Below are 22,974 nucleotides of genomic sequence, written 5' to 3'. Positions count from 1 at the left end.
GTGGGGGGAGGTGTGGGGGGGAAGGGTGGTTGGAGGGGGTTCATTCATAAAAATGCTAGTCGCACACGAAGCAGCATGAAGATGTATACTTTACACATTTTACAATCGCTGCGTTACACTTCTCAGCCAAGCAATTTTGTCTCACAAAAACATTGCTATGCAAAGTCCCTAACTAATTTAATGTCTTCACGTTGCAGTTTCATTCACTGACGGTCATCCTATCATGCAAAATCGCTGGAAGTACGCATATTTGGTATAAAAAGTCAGATTTGTTTTATCCGACAAACGATTAATCTCAGTATTCTCATTGATGCATCACTCACACACATACCCCACCCCACTAAAATCACAAAGTTTACATTATGAGAGAAAATCAAAACCTTTCTGCAGAAAACATTGAAAGCCCAGACACACTAAAGTTTATGAAGACTGGTGTGTTTTTATACACATAGATCATTAGATGACCGTAACACGATGTCAGATTCTGTTTTTCGGTGATGTCACTGCTGTCCGACACAGTGTGTCACTGTCAGACACTGTGTGTGTGCCGCGTGTCAGACAGTGGCAGTTTGTGGCATGTGTCAGACGCTGTGTCAGAGGGCAGCCATGCGTGCTGTGTGTCAGACGATGTAAGAATCACGAGCGTGACTCTTGTTGGTGAAAACATCAAAGGGACATAACCAGGTGAGCGGATGACCTGCAACAAGAAACAACATTGCTGATCACATATTAAAGCAGAAGGGACTTTATAATTACACCCTAAACCTGAAATCTGTTAAACTACCACACCACCAACAGTGACACCATCTGTCAGCAACACCATCAGTAAAAGAACATTACACATTTTCTTCAGTATCGTTCTCAGGCCTTGGTCTTCGGTCGTTCCCACATACATATTTTTCCCCTGACGCATTGTTCTGACCCCCAGTCGGCAGTCCAATATTTTTTAAATGAAAGAGCTTTCAAACTGACTGGACACTCCTTTCGTCGCTAGGACATTAGCACTGATCAATCAATCAATATGAGGCTTATATCGCGCGTATTCCGTGGGTACAGTTCTAAGCGCAGGGATTTTTATTTTTTTTATTTTTTTTTATTTTTTTATGCAATTTATATCGCGCACATATTCAAGGCGCAGGGATTTATTTATGCCGTGTGAGATGGAATTTTTTTTACACAATACATCACACATTCACATCGGCCAGCAGATCGCAGCCATTTCGGCGCATATCCTACTTTTCACGGCCTATTATTCCAAGTCACACGGGTATTTTGGTGGACATTTTTATCTATGCCTATACAATTTTGCCAGGAAAGACCCTTTTGTCAATCGTGGGATCTTTAACGTGCACACCCCAATGTAGTGCACACGAAGGGACCTCGGTTTTTCGTCTCATCCGAAAGACTAGCACTTGAACCCACCACCTAGGTTAGGAAAGGGGGGAGAAAATTGCTAACGCCCTGACCCAGGGTCGAACTCGCAACCTCTCGCTTCCGAGCGCAAGTGCGTTACCACTCGGCCACCCAGTCCACTGATACACATGTTCAGTCTAGTTTCAATTCATGTATTGTCTTCTCAGTCAGGGAACAACACGGTTTCTTCCCATAAAAACATGCATTACTAGTAAACATGAGTACAACCTAAAAATGAATATGCATCAGCATCTGTCTTAATCATTTCACAGCTCAATACTTTGTAGAAACTCTGATAAATACCCGTTTGACTTGGAATAAAGGCCGTGAAAGGTGAATGCTCGCCTAATAGGCTTGAGGTTTACTGGCCGATGTGAATGCGTTATATATTGTGTGTAAAAAATGTCTGTCTGTCTGTCTGTAAAAATTTCCATTTCAAACGGCAGAAATTAATATGTAAGCGCCTAGGGCTATATTTAGATTAGGCGCATAAATGTTCATAATAATAATAATAATAATAAGAATGGTTTATCCCTCACCTCTGCCGAATATTTCCTGACACAGGGCCATTTTGGATTTGGGCTGTCTGCGTGGGTTGTCTTTCTTCACATGTTCCACTGCCGTCTCATCGTTCAGAATGGAGCTGACCTGAAACACACCTCAAAATGTGCATTCCACAACTTCTTCGAGTTCACCTGCAACTGTGGTAGCTGCACTGATCTTCTAAGGAAGAGGAGTATAATAACAGGTTGTAGTGTGAAAGTGAGTGCATGTGTGTATGAGAGTACATGCAGTTGTATGTCTCTGTGCTTGTGTGACTGGGTGTAAACGTCAGAGACTGTCCGAGTGTGCGCCAGTTTCTCTAAGTATACCCCAAAAAACTGTGCGTGTGTGTGTGTGTGATACAACCCCTACACATCTGGTGCAATCTAAAGCATCTGTGCATGTGTATAATCTTTTGAAGAAGGGACTGGCCGAATTATGGGGTAGTGTTCGGTCGTGGGAGTAAAACAATGCTTTTCAAACATTTTTCCTGTGTGAAATGGTTTCCATGTACAAGATTATACCAACCTGATCACACCCAATGGCCATGACAAAGAGACCAAACAGCACAGACTCTATCATCACAATAACCGAGTGGATTCTGAAACACACACATGTATAGAGACTATTATGGAAAGGCAAAACATTAGAAAGGAAAAAGTAAAAACTTCAAAAAGTTTCTTAAATTTGAAAACCTGAAAGAAGAGTCTTGAGGATGATGCTTATTCACAACAACAAACATGTTTGCGCTGTTTTCTCTAAACTGTGGCATAGTTCTTCTAATGCTTCAATGCTGTATGTTGTACAGTGTCAACTAGAACATTTTTCCATCATTGTAACAAACAAAGGAAGCTTTTTGTTGGTGTTCTCAGAATATCTAAAGTAGAACTGTTGATGATGCACATCTCATTTTGACTGTATGACTTTATTCAAATGATATTCCAAACAAATATCTTTCATGAAAGTTGAAACAGTTTGCCATTAGCACCCACAGTGGATTGTCGAAGATTACTTGCCCAAAATGTCATTCAATGTTATCAAAAAATGAGGGCGTGACAGTTCCGCCTCACCTTTTACTAAAAGCCGAATATGACGTCATCAAAAACATTTATCGAAAAAATGAAAACAAAACATCTGGGAATATTATTTTCAGGAACTTTTATGTAAAGTTTCATGGAGAACGGTCCAGCAGTTTACTCTGAATCGCTCTACACATACACACACTTTGTCAGATAATTTTACCATAACTCACGATTTGCGCGTGACACAGAATTTTCATTGTGGTTTCGATGTATTTTAGGTTTGAATATGGTTGCTTTGGTGTTCAGATCTTATAGGCACAGTAAGCCTCCCGTAAACCATCACAGATACTGTTAGGCTTTTACACACAGTACAAACACCCTTTCATTTAAACACTCACCGCTTTTGAACATCCTAGGTGCCCTCCATAAAGAGCGAGCAATTTTCAAAGAATTTATTTTTGCGTGGTTTATCTTACCCCTGAGCCATCGCGAACCCATGTGATCCAGTTTCCTTTTTTCACAATGTAGTCGTCAGTTTGTGATTTCAATGCGACTCGCTGTAAGCTTATCTGCCATAGCACGTTAGTGTGTACCTCTGAATCTAAACGCAACAAACGGCTGCGATTCACACGAACTAGAGCGGTGGCAGTTGACTGTTCAGAGGAACGGGCGTTAGGCACAACCATCGTCTGCTACGAGAAAGACGGCTTGCGTGACAAGTTTCCGGGCTTTTCTTTTTTCAAACTTTCAAAACTTTGAATTGTACTGATCTTGTCTTGATGAAAAAAGAATTCTTTTATGATTTGAGAATGTTTGTGTAACAAGCTGTCAATTTATTATCTAGATTTTAAAAGTTAGTTCTAGCGCCAAAACGAGGCGCCTGATTTGCCGATCAGACGGTCCACAAAAATAAATTCTTTGAAAATTGCTCGCTCTATACGTAGGGCACCTAGGGTGTTCTCAAGCGGTGAGTGTTTAAACGGGTGTTTGTACTGTGTGTAAAAGCCTGACCGTATCTGTGATGGTTTACGGGAGGCTTACTGTGCCTTTAATATATCTACAGTAATGAGCAGTAGTCCTTTCCCCCATCTGACAGAGTGGATTTGTTGGAGAACAAAATCAACACACGTTTCACAATGTGACACGGCATGAAACGTGCATTGTGGTCACTTCAGGTCAGTTGTTTTCTTACAAGTGCTTGTGTCAGCTGATTTTAAAATGTTATCTGGTGCGGTTGAATATCTGCACTCTTCAATAAACCAGTTTGAGTTGGAGACAAACTTCTGCAGTAAAGTAGCTTCCAGTACAATGAGCAAGAGTCTGAGTCTATGACCATTCCCGTTTTTGGTCAACATGTGTGCCTGACACGCGAGTGTAATTGACCTATAAAAACTAAACTAAACATTTTTTTTTCAATGCAGTGCTTACACTGCTGCTTGGAAGCAATTGAAGTTGACTAAATTTACTCATCTCATGTGAAAACGTAAATAAAATTAAGGAAAACGTTATTAAAATTAAGCGACCCCCAAAATGTCGACCAGCAGCAAAGAAGAACCCAACAAAGCGTTGTCCATTTAGAGGTGAGACAATAAAGAAATACAGTGCTACATGTACTCACAGCTTGATGTGCTTGGCTTCGTTCTTTATGCCAGGGTCAAGTAACCAGCTGACGATGACCAGTGTCATGGCATACGCGCTGAGCAGACCTGCAACAAAAACAAACACTTCATCACATGCTCAGCCTAGGAGACACTCTCATCATTCGGACTACTCACTGACGGGCACATAGCCTGGTGATTAGGATGTCAGCTTTCCATGTGGAAGGTTCCGAGTTCGAATCCCGGCTAGTTCTAATGGGTTCTTTTTCTTCTGCGTTCGTGGGCTGAAACTACCATGTACGCTCATGTTTTTGCACAAGTGGGTATTCACGTGTGTGGCCGTGATGTGACCATATATACGCAAAAGCTCACTCATGACTGAGAGTTTATGTGGGAGCCTCAGCCCATAAACACAGAAGAAGAAAAAGAAGAAAGAAAAAGTAGAAAACCACTCAATCAATCAATATGAGGCTTATATCGCGCGTATTCCGTGGGTACAGTTCTAAGCGCAGGGATTTATTCTTTTTTTTTTTTATTTAATTTTTTTTTTTTTCACCCTTTCACTGTTTTAGCCAACAAAGCATTAAAGTTATTTCTAACAGTAACACGCATACTTCCCTACTGGTGTGCAGAGTTCAAAACTGGGTCTCTCAGTGTCAATCATACATGTGAACACCCCAAACACAAAATCTGGGATTACAATGAAAAGAACCCAAACCAGAGCGGCAGTTAAAACACAAAGACAGCTAAGGAAATACATGTAATCCAGTATTGTGCTCACCAACATAAAAGAGGAACTGGATAAAGAACTTTTGGTTGTACTCTCCCACACAGTTGTTGATCCTGCAACATCAAACAACAACTGAACAAGGGAGATATGAATGATACTGGATCACTTCTGGGCTTGGCAATGTGGTACATGCCCTCTTTCAAAACACCAGACATCCCCCTCTCCCTTGTTTTTTATTTCAAAGTTCCCCTCCCTTTTTCTTCTTCTTCAGCATTCCAGAATTTTCTGGTTACGTGTGAGCTCGTTTGCCCATTTGGGTTCCCCAAACTATACTCTGAGAGCATAGTCAGCTTCACTGCGCTTTCGTTGAGTAGGCATGCTGGGTATTTTCGTGTTTCCATAACCCACCAAACTCTGACATGGATTACAGGATCTTTTCCGTGCGCACTTGGTCGTGTGCTTGCGTGTACACATGAAGGGGACCCATAGTGTTTTTAGTTATGCGCTATAGAAAGCTCCTTAATAAATAAAATGAAGGGGACCCACTAGCAGGTCTGCACATAAGTTGACCTCGGAGATCGGAAAAAATCTCCACTCTTAACCCACCAGGCGGCAGCGACCGGTATTCGAACTCACGACCTCCCGATTAAGAGGCCGACGTTTTTCAAAACGCCAGACATCCCCCTCTCCCTATCGTTTGTTTCAAAACGCCAGACATCCCCCTCTCCCTTTTGTTTGTTTCAAAACGCCAGACATCCCCCTCTCCCTTTTGTTTGTTTCAAAACGCCAGACATCCCCCTCTCCCTTTTGTTTGTTTCAAAGTTCCCCTCCCTTTTAAGACCCTACCTTATGTTATGTTCATGATATCTCAAAACTTACTTCTTTCTTTCTTTTTTTATTTGGTGTTTAACGTCGTTTTCAACCACGAAGGGTTATATCGTGACGGGGAAAGGGGGAAGATGGGATAGAGCCACTTGTCAATTGTTTCTTGTTCACAAAAGCACTAATCAAAAAATAGCTCCAGGGGCTTGCAACGTAGTACAATAATAACCTTACTGGGAGAATGCAAGTTTCCAGTACAAAGGACTTAACATTTCTTACATACTGCTTGACTAAAATCTTTACAAACATTGACTATATTCTATACAAGAAACACTTAACAAGGGTAAAAGGAGAAACAGAATCTATTAGTCGCCTCTTACGACATGCTGGGGAGCATCGGGTAAATTCTTCCCCCTAACCCGCGGGGGGTGTGTTATGTTCATGATATCTCAAAACTTACGGTTCTCCATTTTAAGACCTGACTTGTTACACCATTGTCATATTCAAGGTGATTCATATATCTATGCTTCACGTTCAAGCACAAAAGAAAAGAAAATGGTTGCTAAATTTGGCGGAGCATCTGTAATAAAATGTAGGAAATGCAAGCACAGGTATAAACGTGTTGACTTTGCAATTTGAGTTTGAGCATAAAATTAAAATATAACCCAGAAAATTCTCACAATAAGGACATGCAGAGAAGAAGAGGCGGCTCCAGATAAAAGACGTTTTATAAGAAACAGAACAAGTTACCAAGGACAATGGTGGTCCATGCGACGAATACAGCGCCGGCAGATCCGACAGTGATGTGCCCTGGGCGGTCTGTATGTCTCACACTTCATACACACTGTCCATCCGTCCGCCTGACACAGTGGAACACATGCATCAAATGAACATACATACCTGGACATGCATACATTACATGTACACACTGACCGAAGTAAATTAAATATAAAACTTTATTGGCTATTGCTGGCAACTTTTTTTTTGACCAATTGTAAATTTAAGGACAGTTCAAAGCTGTGCTACTTTGGTGCAGGGACAATGTCCTGCTGGGAGATAAACATATCTTTCGGTAGACTTGACTGATAATTGATATAAGTGCAAATAAAAACAAAGCTAAATCACTATTTTAGAATTTATTCTGAAAATATCCCATCCATTCGGTTATCAATGCATAGGTTAAACAAATTAACTGTCTAGTACATAACAAAAAAAGCTGTGGCACATTATAAAACAGTGCTGACACAAACAGCTCTAAAGAATGAACAAAACAAGCCTGTTTCACCCCCCCCCCCCCCCTACCTCCTCCTCCTTGACACTTTTCATATATATTCACAAATAACAGTGACACATAGGTTCTCACATTCTCTTTAGGCGGTTGCGAGGAATGCATGTCCGAGAAATCCATGCTGGCCGAAGGAAGGGGGACAACTCCTGGGTCTGACAAGACAGCTCGCAGGTGGGAGACCCCGATAAAGAAGACAATGAGGTTGAAAATGATGACATTGATGCAACCCCATAATCTGAAAGTGAACGAAGAGAACCAACAATGTTTTTGTTAGAATGATATAATAGCATTCCATCATACTCATAGATTCATTCATAGAGACTTGTTCTTGTGATGTATTAAAACTATTGTACCGTTGCACATTCTAACTTTTTTTCACGTAATCCAGAATGTGGATTATCTACAGAGAGTAGCTCAATTCGTCCAAACATTCAATGCAGGGACTTCACCAAACAGTGTAACAACTGATATGAAATATACTTGCTTGCCCCCCCCCCCCCCCCCCCCTCACAGAAGGCAAGTAATCATAACTTTCTTAGTGATCGAGAGCACACGAGTTTCTTTCAGGTGAGACATGCTTGCAGCTAGCCCCTCGCGGAGCTTAGGAAGCGAGAGTGCATACATGAAACGTGTTGATGGTTAGCTACGCAAGAATTAGACACCATTGGTTGATACCTAAAAGGTCTGCATCTGTACTGGTCGGTAAACAGCCAATCAGATTGGCAGCTGCGCGCGCAGCCGCCGTTTTTCTGGCATAGCGAGCAACCCCAAAGCTACCTTATTTGTCTTCGCTTGCCAAATCCAACATCCAATAGACCTTCTCGATATCTCGTTCTCAGCAGCTCTCGCGAGATCAACTCAACTCAACTCAACTCAAATTTTATTGGCTTCAATTTTCATAGAAGAATTTGTCTTGCGCTTGGGAGAAAATAAGAGTATAACATATAAAAACAGCATTCATATCACATTTCATGTATCACACACAGTAATCACTAGTATAAGCCTACAATTATCACATTTGTACCTGTATCATACATGCAAATAAATAGTATCACATTTCCACGTATCACACACAATATATACATTACATAACATACAGCAAGCTTCCATCTCCCGCGCCCCCCCCCCCCCCCCTCCCACACATACATATCCTCGCACGTGCGTCGACTCCATACAAATGACATCATCAGTCCATTAACTAAAATGCACAATGACTAGTAGTGGGTACATGATACTTAATACGTGCTCAACTAGACCTGCTAACTAAAATAATAACAGAAACAAAAACAAGGACTGGGCACAACATTTACACGTGTGTGACCTACTTACATCAAGTGCCTGTGATCTATAAATAACAATGATTGCGTTTAAAGTAAAACATGAATAATGCCGATGTTTGCTAACAATGAATACATAATAACTAAGATAAGAATGTATGTGCTTTCATAATATGATTATTTTATAAAACACAGTGGGGAAATTTGGAAAATAATTTTTATACGAAACTGCGCACATCGAGTCGAGCTCTGTGGCGTGTGTGTTCGGAGGCAGGAGACACACATGGCTGTGGATATTAATGTTCGGTGGATTAAAAAGGATACCCCGACTTCGGCAGGGCAGAAGGAGGTACAAGACGGTGTGCTGTATTGCTGTGTGTGAGTGTGCTGTGCAGACCTTCTGTGTTATGTGCATGTTCTATTCTAGTCTGTCCGTAGGCTTCATCTGAGGGCCTATTGTGTACAAGGGGAGGTCACTTCCGCCTTATAAACAAACACATGTGGAGACCCACAGAAATACCATAGCATCGTAATGAAAGAGGGCAAAAATACTGATAACAGTCTAGGACATTATTTCTAGGACTGACTAAGCAATGGAACAACATCATGATCTTCATAAGCAAATGATAGTGAGAACAAAACAGAATTCTTACTCTTCTGACTGCTCCCAGTGATTGACATTCAAAACAAACTGTTCTATTCTAAATAGTTGTAAAAAAACTTCATAAGAATAATATTAAACATACATACTTGATTTGTTTAAACATAATTCTAGTGTAAAAGTATACTTTATAAGTTGTGGAGATAATTTTAAAACATGAAGATAAAAAACACAGCAATAACATGACAACATTAGAGTACAATGCATTCCTAGCTAGCTCTGAGGAAAACTCCATTGTACATTTTTCAGTTTCACATGCATGCACTAAGTGGTATCATTGAGAACTGAGATGGCGGATGGAATAAACGACTTCCGCATGCGAGAGGTTCTACACTTTGCAGCTCTGTATCTACGCCTAGATGGCATGAGTGCAAACTGATCATGCAGGGGGTGCGATTCATCTTCAACGACCTTTCGTGCTTTTGTGGCTGTTCTCTTATGCACCAGTTCATCCAAGCTTGGGAACTGAACCCCAACCACCTTTTCTGCCTGTCTGATCACTCTTGCCAGATGGCTCTTGTCCTCTACAGTAGCCCCATAGTACCATACCATGAGGTTGAAGGTCAAAACACTTTCAATGCTGGCTCTGTAGAACATTGCCAGTATTTCAGGGCAGACCTTGAACTGCTTGAGTTTCCTCAGAAAGTACAGTCTTGAATTGCACTTGCTAACTACCTTGGCTATGTGTTTTGACCACGAGAGATCTGAACTGATGATGCAGCCCAAGTATTTGTACTCTTGTACTTGTTCTACCTCTTTCCCCCCTATCACTAGTGGCTCTGTTTCCTTTTCCCCTCTCCTAAAGTCTGTGATCATCTCTTTTGTTTTGCCCACATTGAGGTCTAGGCTGTTCTGGTCACACCACTCTACTAGTTTGTATATCTGTGAGACATGCTCTTTACTATGCTTTGAACGTCGCAAGAACTTCGAACCTCAGCATTCGCAGCTTGCGTGAGATAGCTGTACCACATGCTTTGCTATGCTTTGAAGTTTGCGTAATCTTGAGAGATCTTCATCTTGGAATACCGATAGGGTCTATTGCAATATTATTTGCCCAGCAGACCTTTCGCTACCTGGCAGTGATTTCAGAAAAGAGTATGGTTGTTCATTCATGACCCTTTGGCATCTTCAAGTTCAACATTCAGCTTCAAGCTTCTAAAAAAAAAATGAACTGAAAATAACATTAGCCAGACTGTGAAATCATGCAGTTGCGTGCATGATTCATAAAATGCACCAGACCCTTTTGATGGTACTACATAACACAGATCCATGAAATGTATCACAACAAAACGCCTCCACATTTTAATTGTATTGAATTTAGATAATTTCTGTGTACTTTTACTTTTAGACCCCTTCTGCATCGGTATGTGAAACCCTGAAAGGAAGACATCACCGCGAATCTCAAATTCCAACATTTCACTGGCTATACGCACTCGGGAGAGTATACAGGGGTCAGGATCTTGCATACACTCCGGCGTTAACTTCCGGTCGCAAAGCGAATTTGCCATTCGACACCTCTTTGCGATAGGAACGCAGAGCAGTTGATTATAAAGTACAAAGAAACGGAAAAAAACTGATGCTACACGGCCTTTGCTGTAACATAGATTACATTCTCGGGGTGTACTGAAAAGACCAGACACTGAACGGTGAACCGCATCAACGTAACACAGTCATTCGGAGCGTCATTCAACGCCATTTTACATGGTATCAAACTACGCAGAGAACAAACACGGACAAAAACAAACACACAAATGAAACTGATGCTTCACGGCAGTTTATTGTCGGAGTTTGGAACACACTTGGAGTGTGTGTCGACCTAGAAAAGGTTGTATACTTTTATCAGTTTATGAATACATTTGCCAACCCTCGACACTCCGAGAAAGAGATAGCGGAAGTCCCTACGTCAGACTGATTTTTCATTGGGTACTTCCTAACGACTTGGTAGGGGGCATTTCATGGGCAACAGATTTGTAACAGAGTTTTTCATTGCCGGAGTGTATACAGACTAATCGATCCTGTATACACTCGGAGTGCGTATAGCTAGTACTAGACTAGTAGTAGATCATCTACTGCCTTCTCAAACGGACCCTTCTCAAATTCCAACATTGAGGCCCGGAACCTTGATTTGTTTATACTGGTTGTCGTCCACGTTTCCTAACACATGCTGTGACTAATATTTCTCACTGTCGGAGGTATAGATGTGTATTTAGTGCACACTGAATATCTCCTTGACTCTTGACTCGAGTCATTCACAACCCAAATTGCTGTGGACCGATGCACTGTCCAGCAGTGAAAAAAGACAAGTGACAAAGATCAACTCACGATTCTGACATAGTAGGGATAACGAGGTGCCTAACTATGACATAATCCGCATATAAGACTGCGGCGTAAGTTATCCCGATGCAAATAATCCCACACGGATCATTCCTAAACACAACCATCGTTCTGTTTTCCGTCTGATGTCGCCGGAAGACAGTTGCTGCATTGCGTTACTTCCCTTAGTTCGACATTTGTAAGATCGGTTGTGAACATTTATAAACAGTATTCAGCTCAAGCAGAATATTGCTATCCAAAATAATAGGCATGACATATACACAAAGACAAATATTATTTATAACCTTGCATTTGGCAAGAGAGCATGTAATCGGCGTTGAAAAACAGTATATAGTATATAACATTTTGACACAACTTCAGCAGGGCTTGTGGCGCAATGGATAACGCGTCTGACTACGGATCAGAAGATTCCAGGTTCGAATCCTGGCAAGCTCGAATTTTTTTTAAAATTAAATGCAGCTTATTTTTTTTTGATTGACTTCATTCTGTTAGTTCGACATATTGACTTCACGATGTATTAATTTCGCTTCATGCGACTTTTTTTTCTTCTACACTATGTAGGCCTACTTTAGTTTAATTAACGCCTGAATGTGTGTATTAAAAGCTACTACGATAACCCCACTTACTGTCGTAAACTCTCAAGGGACTTCCAAGTCTTCCGGCCGCACTACCGCCCTTCAGTATAAACACTTGACTAATCACACGTGATTTTCAGTATGTCTTTATTTCAGTGTTTGTTTTGTTGCTTACCTTCTTGTTTTGTTTGTTTGTTTTTTTGTTTGTTGCAACATAAGTTATCTTATGTTGTATAACTTATGTTGCAACAAACAAAAAAACAAACAAACAAAACAAGAAGGTAAGCAACAAAACAAACACTGAAATAAAAACATACTGAAAATCACGTGTGATTAGTCAAGTGTTTATACTGAAGGGCGGTAGTGCGGCCGGAAGACTTGGAAGTCCCTTGAGAGTTTACGACAGTAAGTGGGGTTATCGTAGTTGCTTTTAATACACACATTCAGACGGACAGGCAGAAATATATGTTTTCGAACATAAACATCCACAGACACAGACACACGCCGCATACACGGACGCGGCACGGACGCGCGAACGTACGCGCGCACAAACTTGACTGAACGTATAAAATTTCATCTCACACGGCATCACTGCAGAGCGCCTAGAACTGTACCCACGGAATATGCGCGATATAAGCGTCATTGATTGATTGATTGATTGAACGCACACACATACATAGATACACACACACACACTGAGACACACACCACACACACACACACACACACACACCGCACACACTGAAACACACACACACACACACACACACACACACACACACACTGTGACACGCGCGCACACACACTGACACATACACACACACACACACACACACACACACACACACACACACACACTGACACACACACTGTGACACGCGCGCGCGCACACACACACACACACTGTGACACACACTGTCAGTGACACGCGCGCACACCGCACACACACACACACACACTCACACACACACACACACTGTGACACGCGCGCACACACACACACACAAACACACACACACACACACACACTGTGACACGCGCGCACACACACACACACAAACACACACACACACACACACACACACACACACTGTGACGAGCGCACACACACACACAGCTTCTTGCTGACACGTGTTGACAACAGGTTCAGCATCTTTAAAAAAAATTAAAAAATATATAAAAATAAAAAAAATAGGAGAAGCGGGCAGCACGTGTTTGATTCAGCCAATCGAAAGAAACAACTGTCGCTCAGTCACACTGCAATTCAGACAGCCTTTTGCTTGCTTTTGCGACACACTGTGTTCAGTTTGCTGACGTTGACACTTCGACATTCGCACAATTCTGGACGATTAATCTCAGTATTACCTGACTTGCGTCTTGAAAGTTCTTGCTGGGATTTCTTTTAGATAGTAGTGTAATATATTTTATGCGGGGTTCGTTTTAAGTAGGTTGGACATTATTGTTTTATTCTTCGCTGTGTGATTTTCTGACAACAGTTTGAGGCGGGTCACCAACTTCTGTGTGATTTTTCCCGGGGACGGCACGAGGGCGATTCGTCCGGCTGTCGTTCGTGCAAGGTAAGTTCTTGTGCCATTTTCCTAAACATGCTATTTTAAATAATATTAATAGTATAAGAATAAAGTCAAGTTGTATGCGGAACAAATTCCGTTCCGTTGTGACGTTTTCATCTTTCGCCGTGTTGATATTTCGCTTCTCGGCCTCGTTGATCTAGTATAAACTCAACACTGAACAAAAAAACACCCTTCGATAGTACTGATGAGCGACCTTGTGTACCTTACATTCATGGGGCCAAATTTGTCCAACCAATTTGTTTTATTTAACTTAGAAATTTGATTCATCCTAAAATGTTTTCCTTCTTACTCAAGGGACGTAACCACTCAGTACACGTTTTCGAAGAATTCGATTTTGGGGGTGAAATCTATTAAATTGTACCACCAATTTTCTTCACATGTAAGAAACTGACATGCTTTTCGTCCATAAATAATTTCACTTCTTAATTTTACCAGGAAACATTTCAGTCTTGAGTATAATGTCGATGGGGAAATATGTACACAAGCGAAAGATGAAATCGTGACACCGTATCCAAAATGAAATAAGTCTTTATCTAACGTGTCCACCCTTTTATTTTATACAGAGCGCTTTTTCGCCACCTCCTGAGACTCCATACACACACATGCACGCAACACTGACACACACACACACGCGCGTGCGCGCACATCATGTGCACGTTCGAGCGCACTCAATCTCTCTCTCTCTCTCTCTCTCTCTCTCTCTCTCTCTCTCTCTCTCTCTCTCTCTCTCTCTTCTCTCTCTCTCTCTCTCTGTCTATCTGTCTATCTCTCTCTCTCTCTCTCTCTTTTCTCTCTCTCTGTCTCTGTCTATGTCTATCTGTCTATCTCTCTCTCTCTCTCTCTCTCTCTAGCTCTCTCTCTCTCTCTCTCTCTCTCCCTCTTAAGTCTGTCTCAGAACCTTACTTTTTGTTTTGTTATTCTTGTTTTATACAGAAGAATAAGAACATCTCAAAACATTAGCAGTGTTTTCAGACTCATTTTTTGACTGCCAGTACCTACTGTCTGTCTCTCTCTCTGTAGTTTTTTTTATGGGGGGGGGGGGGGGGGTGTTCAGGGACACCCAGAATGTTCTCAAGCGGTGAGTGTTTATACGAAAGGGTGTTTGTACTGTGTGTAAAAGCCTGATCGTATCTGTGATGGTTTACGGGAGGCTTACTGTGCCATTAATTTTTTTTAATTTTTTTTAGATAGTCAATGAGGTTTGGATGTGTGTGAAGAGGGGTAAGCGGGTGCTGATTTGTGCTGTTACTGAGACAGTGACAAAAGGTCAGGTGTCATGTCTACTGTCCCGAATGACACACGATTGCTGACATTTCACCATTGCCAACAGAATAAACAAATAAGAAATAGGTAGAAAATGAATGTGAAAACTGACTTTAATTGTTGATCAGTATTTTCTATACCACTAACAAATAATCTACTTGCACATAGCTGTTTGGCAAATGTATGTTGCATGGGACACACTGACATGAAAGTGGAAGATGTTTTTCCCTCTAAAGAAACTACATATCAAGTTACACTTTTTGTGCTCTTCCATTCCAGTTGGCAATCAATTGTTAACGCATGTTATTAGAAAAAATAGAACGAAAACAGATTAGATAGAATGAAAAATGTACTGGTGATGTCATTTGGGACATACTGACATGAAAACGTCACCTTTTGTCATTGTCTCTACTACATTGCTGGCCTGAAAGTGGCCCATGGCGAGTATAAACAAGTAACTGGCGAGTAGAAACGTTCATCTACTCGCCAAATGCGAGTAAAGTTGCTGAAACAAATCGTTGGTTCGGCTAGTAAAGTTTGCTCTCTGGCTAGTAAATGTTCAGAATCAACTTTTTTTTTTTTACTTTCAGGGCTGCATTGTATTACGGTAAACTTATGCCGCACTCTGTTTTCAAATGGTAGCATAACATGACGGTGTCTCCTTTGCAGAAGCAGACAGCATGAAGCAGAAGAGCCCCCTGGCGGTGTACCTGCATCGTCTGGAGGCCGCTCGCAAGGAACTGCAGCACAGGAAGCATCACGTCGTCGACAGTATCAACATATTGGACAGTCTCTACACCTACACCATAGCCACCAACGGCATCCCCCACCAGCGGCTTGACAACGAGCGAGAATGTGTTGATAGCAAGTGTCCCCCAGAGAATCCCCACGCGAAGCCTGTGACGGACATTTTGGGGAAAGGAAGTTGTGGCAGCCATGGTGTTAGCAGTAGCTCAGAACAGCGACAGAACGCGGTGCAAGAAATCTGCTTCGCCTACAACCACCATCGTCGTCGTTTAAACGAAACCGTGACCTTCCTGAAAAGGAAAAGCACAGAGCTGGCGAGGATCAAGAGGAACTTCCAGAACGAGTACCCCCTCACGCTGAAGGAGCCAGTCGAGCGCGACCTCCTAGAGGAAGAAATCGACACGGGTGAGCTGATTCACGAAGAAGACTTGAGGAAGAAGAAAGACGCCGCAGTGTTGAAGATGAGAGTCAGCCTGAAGAAGCTGGAGAGCGCTGTGGCGAACAAGCTTGACGCGAAGGATGTCCAAGAACTGGAAGAGTTCTGCAATGCTTTGCGAGACTTCCAGGCTGGGGGCTCCGACAGGGGCCGTTCGGAAACAAGAAAGACTGCGCGTATGAGCGTAGCGTCCCAGCAGCGGAAAGCAGACGACACTGCGATGACACCGTCTGCAAGGTCCAGGTCTTTCTCCAAGGAGCGACTGCTCATCAAAGCTAAGCACGTGCTGGCCGCCAAACTGACAGCGTCCCGTTCAGACGTCCCTTCTGGTTTGAAAGCACCATTTGACCAGTCAGCAAACGAGTCTGTGGAGCAGTTCCACGGTCACTTGAGGGGAGAGCCCGAACTGCCCTTGATGTCTTTCTGTCAGATCAGCCAAGGACTCCCGCGCCTTGATGACGTTGACTTTCCAGCTGGGGGCAGCAAGTTCTGGGCTGAGGGCCAGGACAGGTCAGCAGTACCAGAGAGGAGACATCAGCTCAAACCCATCCGGGAAGTTGCTTCAACCGCTCGAGGTCGATCGAAACTGGAAGTCAGCAGCAGCGTGGGAGAATGGTACAACGAGTCTTCTCTCCTGACCCTGTCGACAGTGTCTGCAACGCTAGGAGACTCTTCCTTGCAGATCTCAGACTGCATTGGAGGCAAGCTCACGGACACCGACAGCAGCGCTCTACCACATAGCAGTAGCGACTTCATGGAATCATCAGTCGGCGGAGAATGCTGGTCAAAAAAAGATTTCTCCAGCCAGGATGAATCAACAGAGCTCAGCACAAACTATGACGGTTCTTCGAGGAGGGGGAGGTCCAGATACATTCACGTCGGTTTAACAGAGCAGCAGCAAGACCCGAACAAATCTGACCTCTACCGTCCTCCCCACCTCCGTGGCAATCGCTTGGACCACCAGGCACGAGCAGACTGTTATGCTCCGCCTCGCCACCGAGGTGCCTTCCCTACCAGAAGGTCTCAGTCCTACCACAGGCAGCGGGCAGAGCAGGGAGGCTGTTTTTCCAGAGAGAGTGACAGCCTTCCGGAACGGCGGGCCCAGTCCTCGCACCCACCTTCCAGGCACATCTCGCGGGAGGAAGTGTCCATCTCCGCACAGCACCAGAACCGCCTCGCTGAGCGTTCACAGTCGTCTCAGTCACTCAGTGATTTCTCCAGGCCGAAACACCACGAGAAGGACTCCACAGAACGTTCACAGCCATCTCAGAGGATCGCCGACTTCTCCAACTCAAAATCTACACAAAATCCTAACAGCTTCGCGGAGCAGAGTCACCCGTCAAGGTCACTTGTTGAAGATCACCAGCACGTGGTGACCGTGACCCGCTTTCACCAGGCTGGCGGAGACTACGGAAAGGAGGTCAGGAGAACGACCGGGTCCACCTCTGGCTGTAGCAGCGGCGAGTCCATTGCCTCCAGTACGTCCAGAAGGGGGAGCGAAGACAGCTTTGACTGCGACCTGAAGGGTGAGTTGACTTTGAACAGTGGTGGGGAGGGTGGATGGGGATGGTGAAGGGGTGGAGGTAAGTTGAGGAGAGGGTGTGTGAGTTGGGGAAGGGGGAACGGTGTGGGGGTGGTTGTGGGTACGGGTGTGCATTTTCTGATCAATCGACCAATCAATTGTTTCCGTTTTGTTGCTGTTCGGATTCATCGATGTGTTTTTTCTCCCCCATGCTTATTATGTTCGATTTTACACAAGAGATGCCTGCAGAGTCATGGTAATATCGTCAAAAGAAGATTTATTTCCTCGCTGTTCATACTTTTTCAAAACACCGCATTGCATTTCCCAATATATAATGTAGTTTCTACGCAAAAGAAGAGCTTTCCATTCTACATTGAAACTGTGTAAAGTGTGTAAAGTGTGGAAAGTGTGGAAAGTGTTGAAACCTTCGTGTCACATTGTGTATACATGTGTCCACCTGTTTGAACAGCCTTAAAATTGAACTCTTTCGGACAGATGTTCTTGACATTTCCTGACACAATGAGGCATTTTGCTTTCAGACATGACGACGGAAGAGGAAGTGACGTCAAAGGGGCGGAAGGAGAGGGAGATGGTGGTGGTGAAGCTAGTAAGAATGGAGGACATCCAGCGACACAGAGGTCCTGGTCTAATGGACACCGCCAAACAGTCAGTTCACTTTGCTACTTCGTTTCATTTTGTGTTTGTTTCTTTGTTTAAATGTATTGCGTTGTTCTGGTTCTGTGTGTGTGTGTGTGTGTGTGTGTGTGTGTGTGTGTGTGTGTGTGTGTGTGTGTGTGTGTGAGTGAGTGTGTGTGTGTGAGTGAATATTAAAGTTACTGTGTGTTACACAACACTTGAGATTGCCACAAGTTCTCAAACGTCGTATAGTTGTGTTCTTTTATTCTACGTCGCCCGTCTTCGCAGCAGCAGAAAACAACTCGTCAAATTGAGTTCGAGGATTTATTCAGCATTCAATACATACAACTGCACATCGAAGCAGAACTCAAATAGAAGCTTTTTTACATACAAATCGCGCTGGCATATATAGTAAATACTCAATCTCGAGAATATTCCAGACCGAACATGATACAACTACATTATATGAGCCGTGCATGGACTAAACTAGCGACATTCTATGTGACGTACATCAAAAGCGCCGACGCACTTAATCCGAGCGAACGCCACAACCCACGACTCAAAACAACGTGGTAAACAACTTGTTTTGACAGGACCAGAAAGTTCACCTGCATTCTCGTTCAAGCACAAACACTGCGTTTACAAAACATAATGTATCGATTGGAGATTGGATTTCCCTTTTTTGAGTCATGTGACGTCAGAGGCCGACAAAACTTTATAATTTGGCTTTTCAGGTTGACCGAAACTTCAAAGGAACTCAAAAAAAAACAACGTCATGTGTTTGATTGCATGTGTGTGTGCTGTTCAATGTCAAAACAACAACAAAGTGAGTACATGACGTGTGTTTTGTAGTTCCTTTGAAGTTTCGGTCAACCTGAAACGCCCAAATATGAAGCTTATGTGTTTGATTGCATACATGTGTGTGTGTGTGCCAGGGCTCGTTTAATCGTCAAAACAACAACAAAGTCATAAGTACCTGAAAGGAATTCGATCGATACATAAATGTTATTTGCGTGTTTGACCAAAATATGACATTTTACACAGATCTCGACAGTCATTGTTCACCTCGACCGCTAGCGCGGTCTCGGAGAACAATGACTGTCTCGATCTGTGTAAAATGTCATATTTTGGTCAAACACGCAAATAACGTATAGTAATCTTCTGTGGGATAGTTTGTAAATACCCCCCGCGGGTTAGGGGGAGTCCCATATTGGTTGGGACGAGAAAGAATTTACCCGATGCTACCCAGCATGTCGTAAGAGGCGACTAACGGTTCTGTTTCTCCTTTTACCCTTAAGTGTTTCTTGTCTAGAATATAGTCAATGTTTGTAAAGATTTTAGTCAAGCAGTATGTAAGAAATGTTAAGTCCTTTGTACTGGAAACTTGCATTCTCCCAGTAAGGTCATATATTGTACTACGTTGCAAGCCCCTGGAGCAATTTTTTGATTGGTGCTTTTGTGAACAAGAAACAATTAACAAGTGGCTCTATCCCATCTCCCCCCTTTCCCCTATCCCCCCTTTCCCCGTCGCGATATAACCTTGAATGGTTGAAAACGACGTTAAACACCAAATACAGAAAGAAAGAAAGAATAGTTTGTAAATGTTTATCTGCAAGAAAAACAAACAGAAAAAACCTAACTCGTTGCTTCAACAGTGCTCTGAGCGGAGCTGCATTTTTATATATATGTATAGTGTACATAACACGCACAATTCCAGTGAGATTAATGGGTCTTTCTTTCTGTGTGACATACGGGTCTTTCTTTCTGTGTGACATACGGGTCTTTCTTTCTGTGTGACATACGGGTCTTTCTTTCTGTGTGACATACGGGTCTTTCTTTCTGTGTGACATACGGGTCTTTCTTTCTGTGTGACATACGGGTCTTTCTTTCTGTGTGACATACGGGTCTTTCTTTCTGTGAGACATACGGGTCTTTCTTTCTGTGTGATGGTAATTAAACTTTGTGAAATTTGTGAAAAGATTTAAAAGAGAAACTCTTCTTTCACCCAAATGCCTCTTCGTCGTGAATTTGATGCGACATTATGATCACATGTTTGAATTGACATGTAGTGCTACATGTCGTGTCTTTTAGGACGGACAGTTTCGTATTTCACAAGGAGAGAACACTGCAGGAGTTGTCCGATTTCACCCACAGCAGAATGGTATGTTGTTGTTGTTGTTGTTGTTGTTGTTGTTGTTGTTGTTGTTGTTGTTGTTGTTGTTGTTGTTGTTGTTGTTGTTGTCTTGAAGCTGTTCCTCGTCTCTCCCTAGCCGTCGATATTTGTTTGCCTTAACAGGAAGGGTTTTTTCTTTCGACCAGAAACTTTTAAACTTTTAGCGGAGAGTGATTGCCATTACGGTTGGGTAAGCACGTAAAACATAAGTTGCATTACTAGACGTTGTTACTGTGCATATGAGATTATACTGAAACGCAGATGAGCTGTTTTGGGCTACGTCTTTTCGAAGCTCATCACGCCATTGTGATCACAGTCGCTTTAATCCTATTGAATCGCAAGCCTATTTCACACAACTAAAATGTTTTGTGTTGTGTTTGTATCGCGACAGGGTATCAACAACCGAGGTCGGCTGAGACTGTGGCTGTTTGAGGAAGACGACGGGGGGATGTATCTACCGCGTCGTATGCTGAAGGGACCCTTTGTTAGCAACACGGTGAGTGTCTTTCTGCTTGTTCTCACGTGGCGGTGGTGCTGTCTGCATGGTGTCCGTCAACCTGCTCGGGGCCCCGGCCGGGTCATACCTAAGACTTTAAAATTGGCAATCTAGTGGCTGCTCCGCCTGGCGTCTGGCATTATGGGGTTAGTGCTAGGACTGGTTGGTCCGGTGTCAGAATAATGTGACTGGGTGAGACATGAAGCCTGTGCTGCGACTTCTGTCTTGTGTGTGGCGCACGTTATATATCAAAGCAGCACCGCCCTGATATGGCCCTTCGTGGTCGGCTGGGCGTTAAGCAAACAAACAAACAAACAAACAAACAAACAAACCTGCTCGGGCTGAAGCTGAGGGAGTAGAGGCTAGTAGTGGCTAGTAGAGGCTAGTAGTGGCTAATTGCGAGAGGATGCGTTAGACAAGTCAGTGAAAGAAGAACAGAATGTTGGGCTTTACGTCCTCACAGGGAATTTCCTATTAGGGACATGTATGTGGTGATATGTTAGAGAGTGAAAGGAGACAGGGCCTCAGTGAGGGGTTTGTCTTGTCGTGATCAATTAGCAGTTTTTTGCAATTCTGACACCTTATCTCACATCGGTTTTACGCATTACAAAATTCCTGAGCACACCATTATCTGAAAAGGCACACAATATGGCCCCCTTAACGTTGTAACAGTGTCGGATCATTGTCAATGGTGTGATGATGATATCTGCTGGTTTGTTTAGTTTCTGTTTCATATTTTCATGAAGCCTGGTGAAAGTGTTTTTAAAGGTGCACTGCAGCTCAGATTAAAGGTCGATCAATAACGATCCATCTTGCATGCAGCTTAGAGTTAACGGTCTACTTAACTGAGCAGCTGTGGTCGCAGCATTACAAGTATAGTTTTCAGGGTAGTTTGCGCCAAAGATTAATTTTCCGGCCAGCATCGAAGATGAAAGGCTGACTATCTGACTGTACGGGTTGAACTAAAGGTGTATAATGTGACTGTGCAGCTTGGCAGCCTGAACAGAAGCACAGTGACGCTGTTTGTGCAGATGGCAGAGAGACAAGAGCGACTCTTCTCCCTACATCAAAATAGTGAGCCGTGTTGCTCGTGTGTGTGTCGCTCGTGTGTGTGTCGCCTGTTGCTATGGGTTATTCCCTAGAGCAGTGTGCCATGTTTTGACATGCATGTCCAGTCCTCTAAAGGCTATATAACGTATGCTAAATGGCAACTAAAATGTATTCTTTGCTTTTTTCAGTAATACTCCAGTTAGATTATAATACAGGCATGCAACAAAAAGCATAAGATATAAAAATGTTTGTTCGTGTTTTTTTAATGGTTAGTATTCAAATCCACAACCTTTGGTTTCCATGTTAAAGGTCACTGGTGATGTCCTTTGAAACCCTTGTAATTTACTGACAGTAGAGAAACAAAATGTGCAAATATTTCTAATTATTTCTCTGCAGGCCAAGGATATAAATGGAATCAGTAGTTAATAATGAAATCAATTTGTATGGTTAGAATGTCTCAGTTAGGTAAAGAAATGTCAACTTCGTAAGATGGTTTCCACTGGTACACAGCTGTTTGTTTTATTTTGATATGGGCGTGTGAGAAAATGTTTAGTGGATGAATTCTGCACAGAGGAGGGCTGAAAAACAACCGTTTTGTGGTCGTAGGTGCATTCTTTATTGTGGAGGCCTTTTCTTATTCCGCCAGTCAACAAGTGGAATCTGCTGTGGAAAAAGGGAGGGGGGGGGTCTTAACGTCCGTACAGGGAATTTCCTGTTAGGTATGTGTATGTGGTGATATTCTAAATTAATCTGTTGTTAACACAGCATTTCTTTTATGTCTTGGGCAAGACTGTAA

General features: G+C 42.8%; 1 protein-coding gene and 1 non-coding gene across 2 annotated transcripts; one reads left to right on the top strand and one right to left on the bottom strand.

Moving 5' to 3' along the window:
• Window positions 1-22: 22 nt before the first annotated feature.
• LOC138972599 (palmitoyltransferase ZDHHC3-like) lies at window positions 23-11,843 on the bottom strand. The gene is made up of 8 exons (XM_070345252.1): window positions 11,677-11,843; window positions 7,492-7,651; window positions 6,879-6,988; window positions 5,358-5,419; window positions 4,597-4,684; window positions 2,485-2,557; window positions 1,953-2,061; window positions 23-697 (listed from the first exon to the last, which is right to left on the bottom strand). The coding sequence occupies exons 1-8, from the start codon at window positions 11,793-11,795 to the stop codon at window positions 621-623; spliced, it is 798 nt and encodes a 265-aa protein (XP_070201353.1). The 5' UTR covers window positions 11,796-11,843; the 3' UTR covers window positions 23-620.
• A 207-nt stretch (window positions 11,844-12,050) lies between these two features.
• Trnar-acg (transfer RNA arginine (anticodon ACG)) lies at window positions 12,051-12,123 on the top strand. Its single transcript has one exon. It is a non-coding gene; the product is annotated as a tRNA-Arg (tRNA).
• The last annotated feature ends 10,851 nt before the right edge of the window (window positions 12,124-22,974 follow it).

Source organism: Littorina saxatilis, linkage group LG8 (assembly GCF_037325665.1).
Source record: "Littorina saxatilis isolate snail1 linkage group LG8, US_GU_Lsax_2.0, whole genome shotgun sequence".
Lineage (NCBI taxonomy): Eukaryota > Metazoa > Mollusca > Gastropoda > Littorinimorpha > Littorinidae > Littorina > Littorina saxatilis.
Note: the sequence above shows the minus strand (reverse complement) of the source record. Positions and strands in the feature narration are given on the sequence as shown.

Excerpts from the sequence above, each read along its gene's own strand:
- LOC138972599 (XM_070345252.1), bottom strand. The coding sequence starts at position 11,795 with ATGGTTGTGTTTAGGAATGATCCGTGTGGGATTATTTGCATCGGGATA. Across the intron at positions 5,420-6,878 it reads ATGGACCACCATTGTCCTTG|GATCAACAACTGTGTGGGAG; the intron begins GTAACTTGTTCT and ends TTGATGTTGCAG. Across the intron at positions 4,685-5,357 it reads CCAGTTCCTCTTTTATGTTG|GTCTGCTCAGCGCGTATGCC; the intron begins GTGAGCACAATA and ends TTTTTGTTGCAG.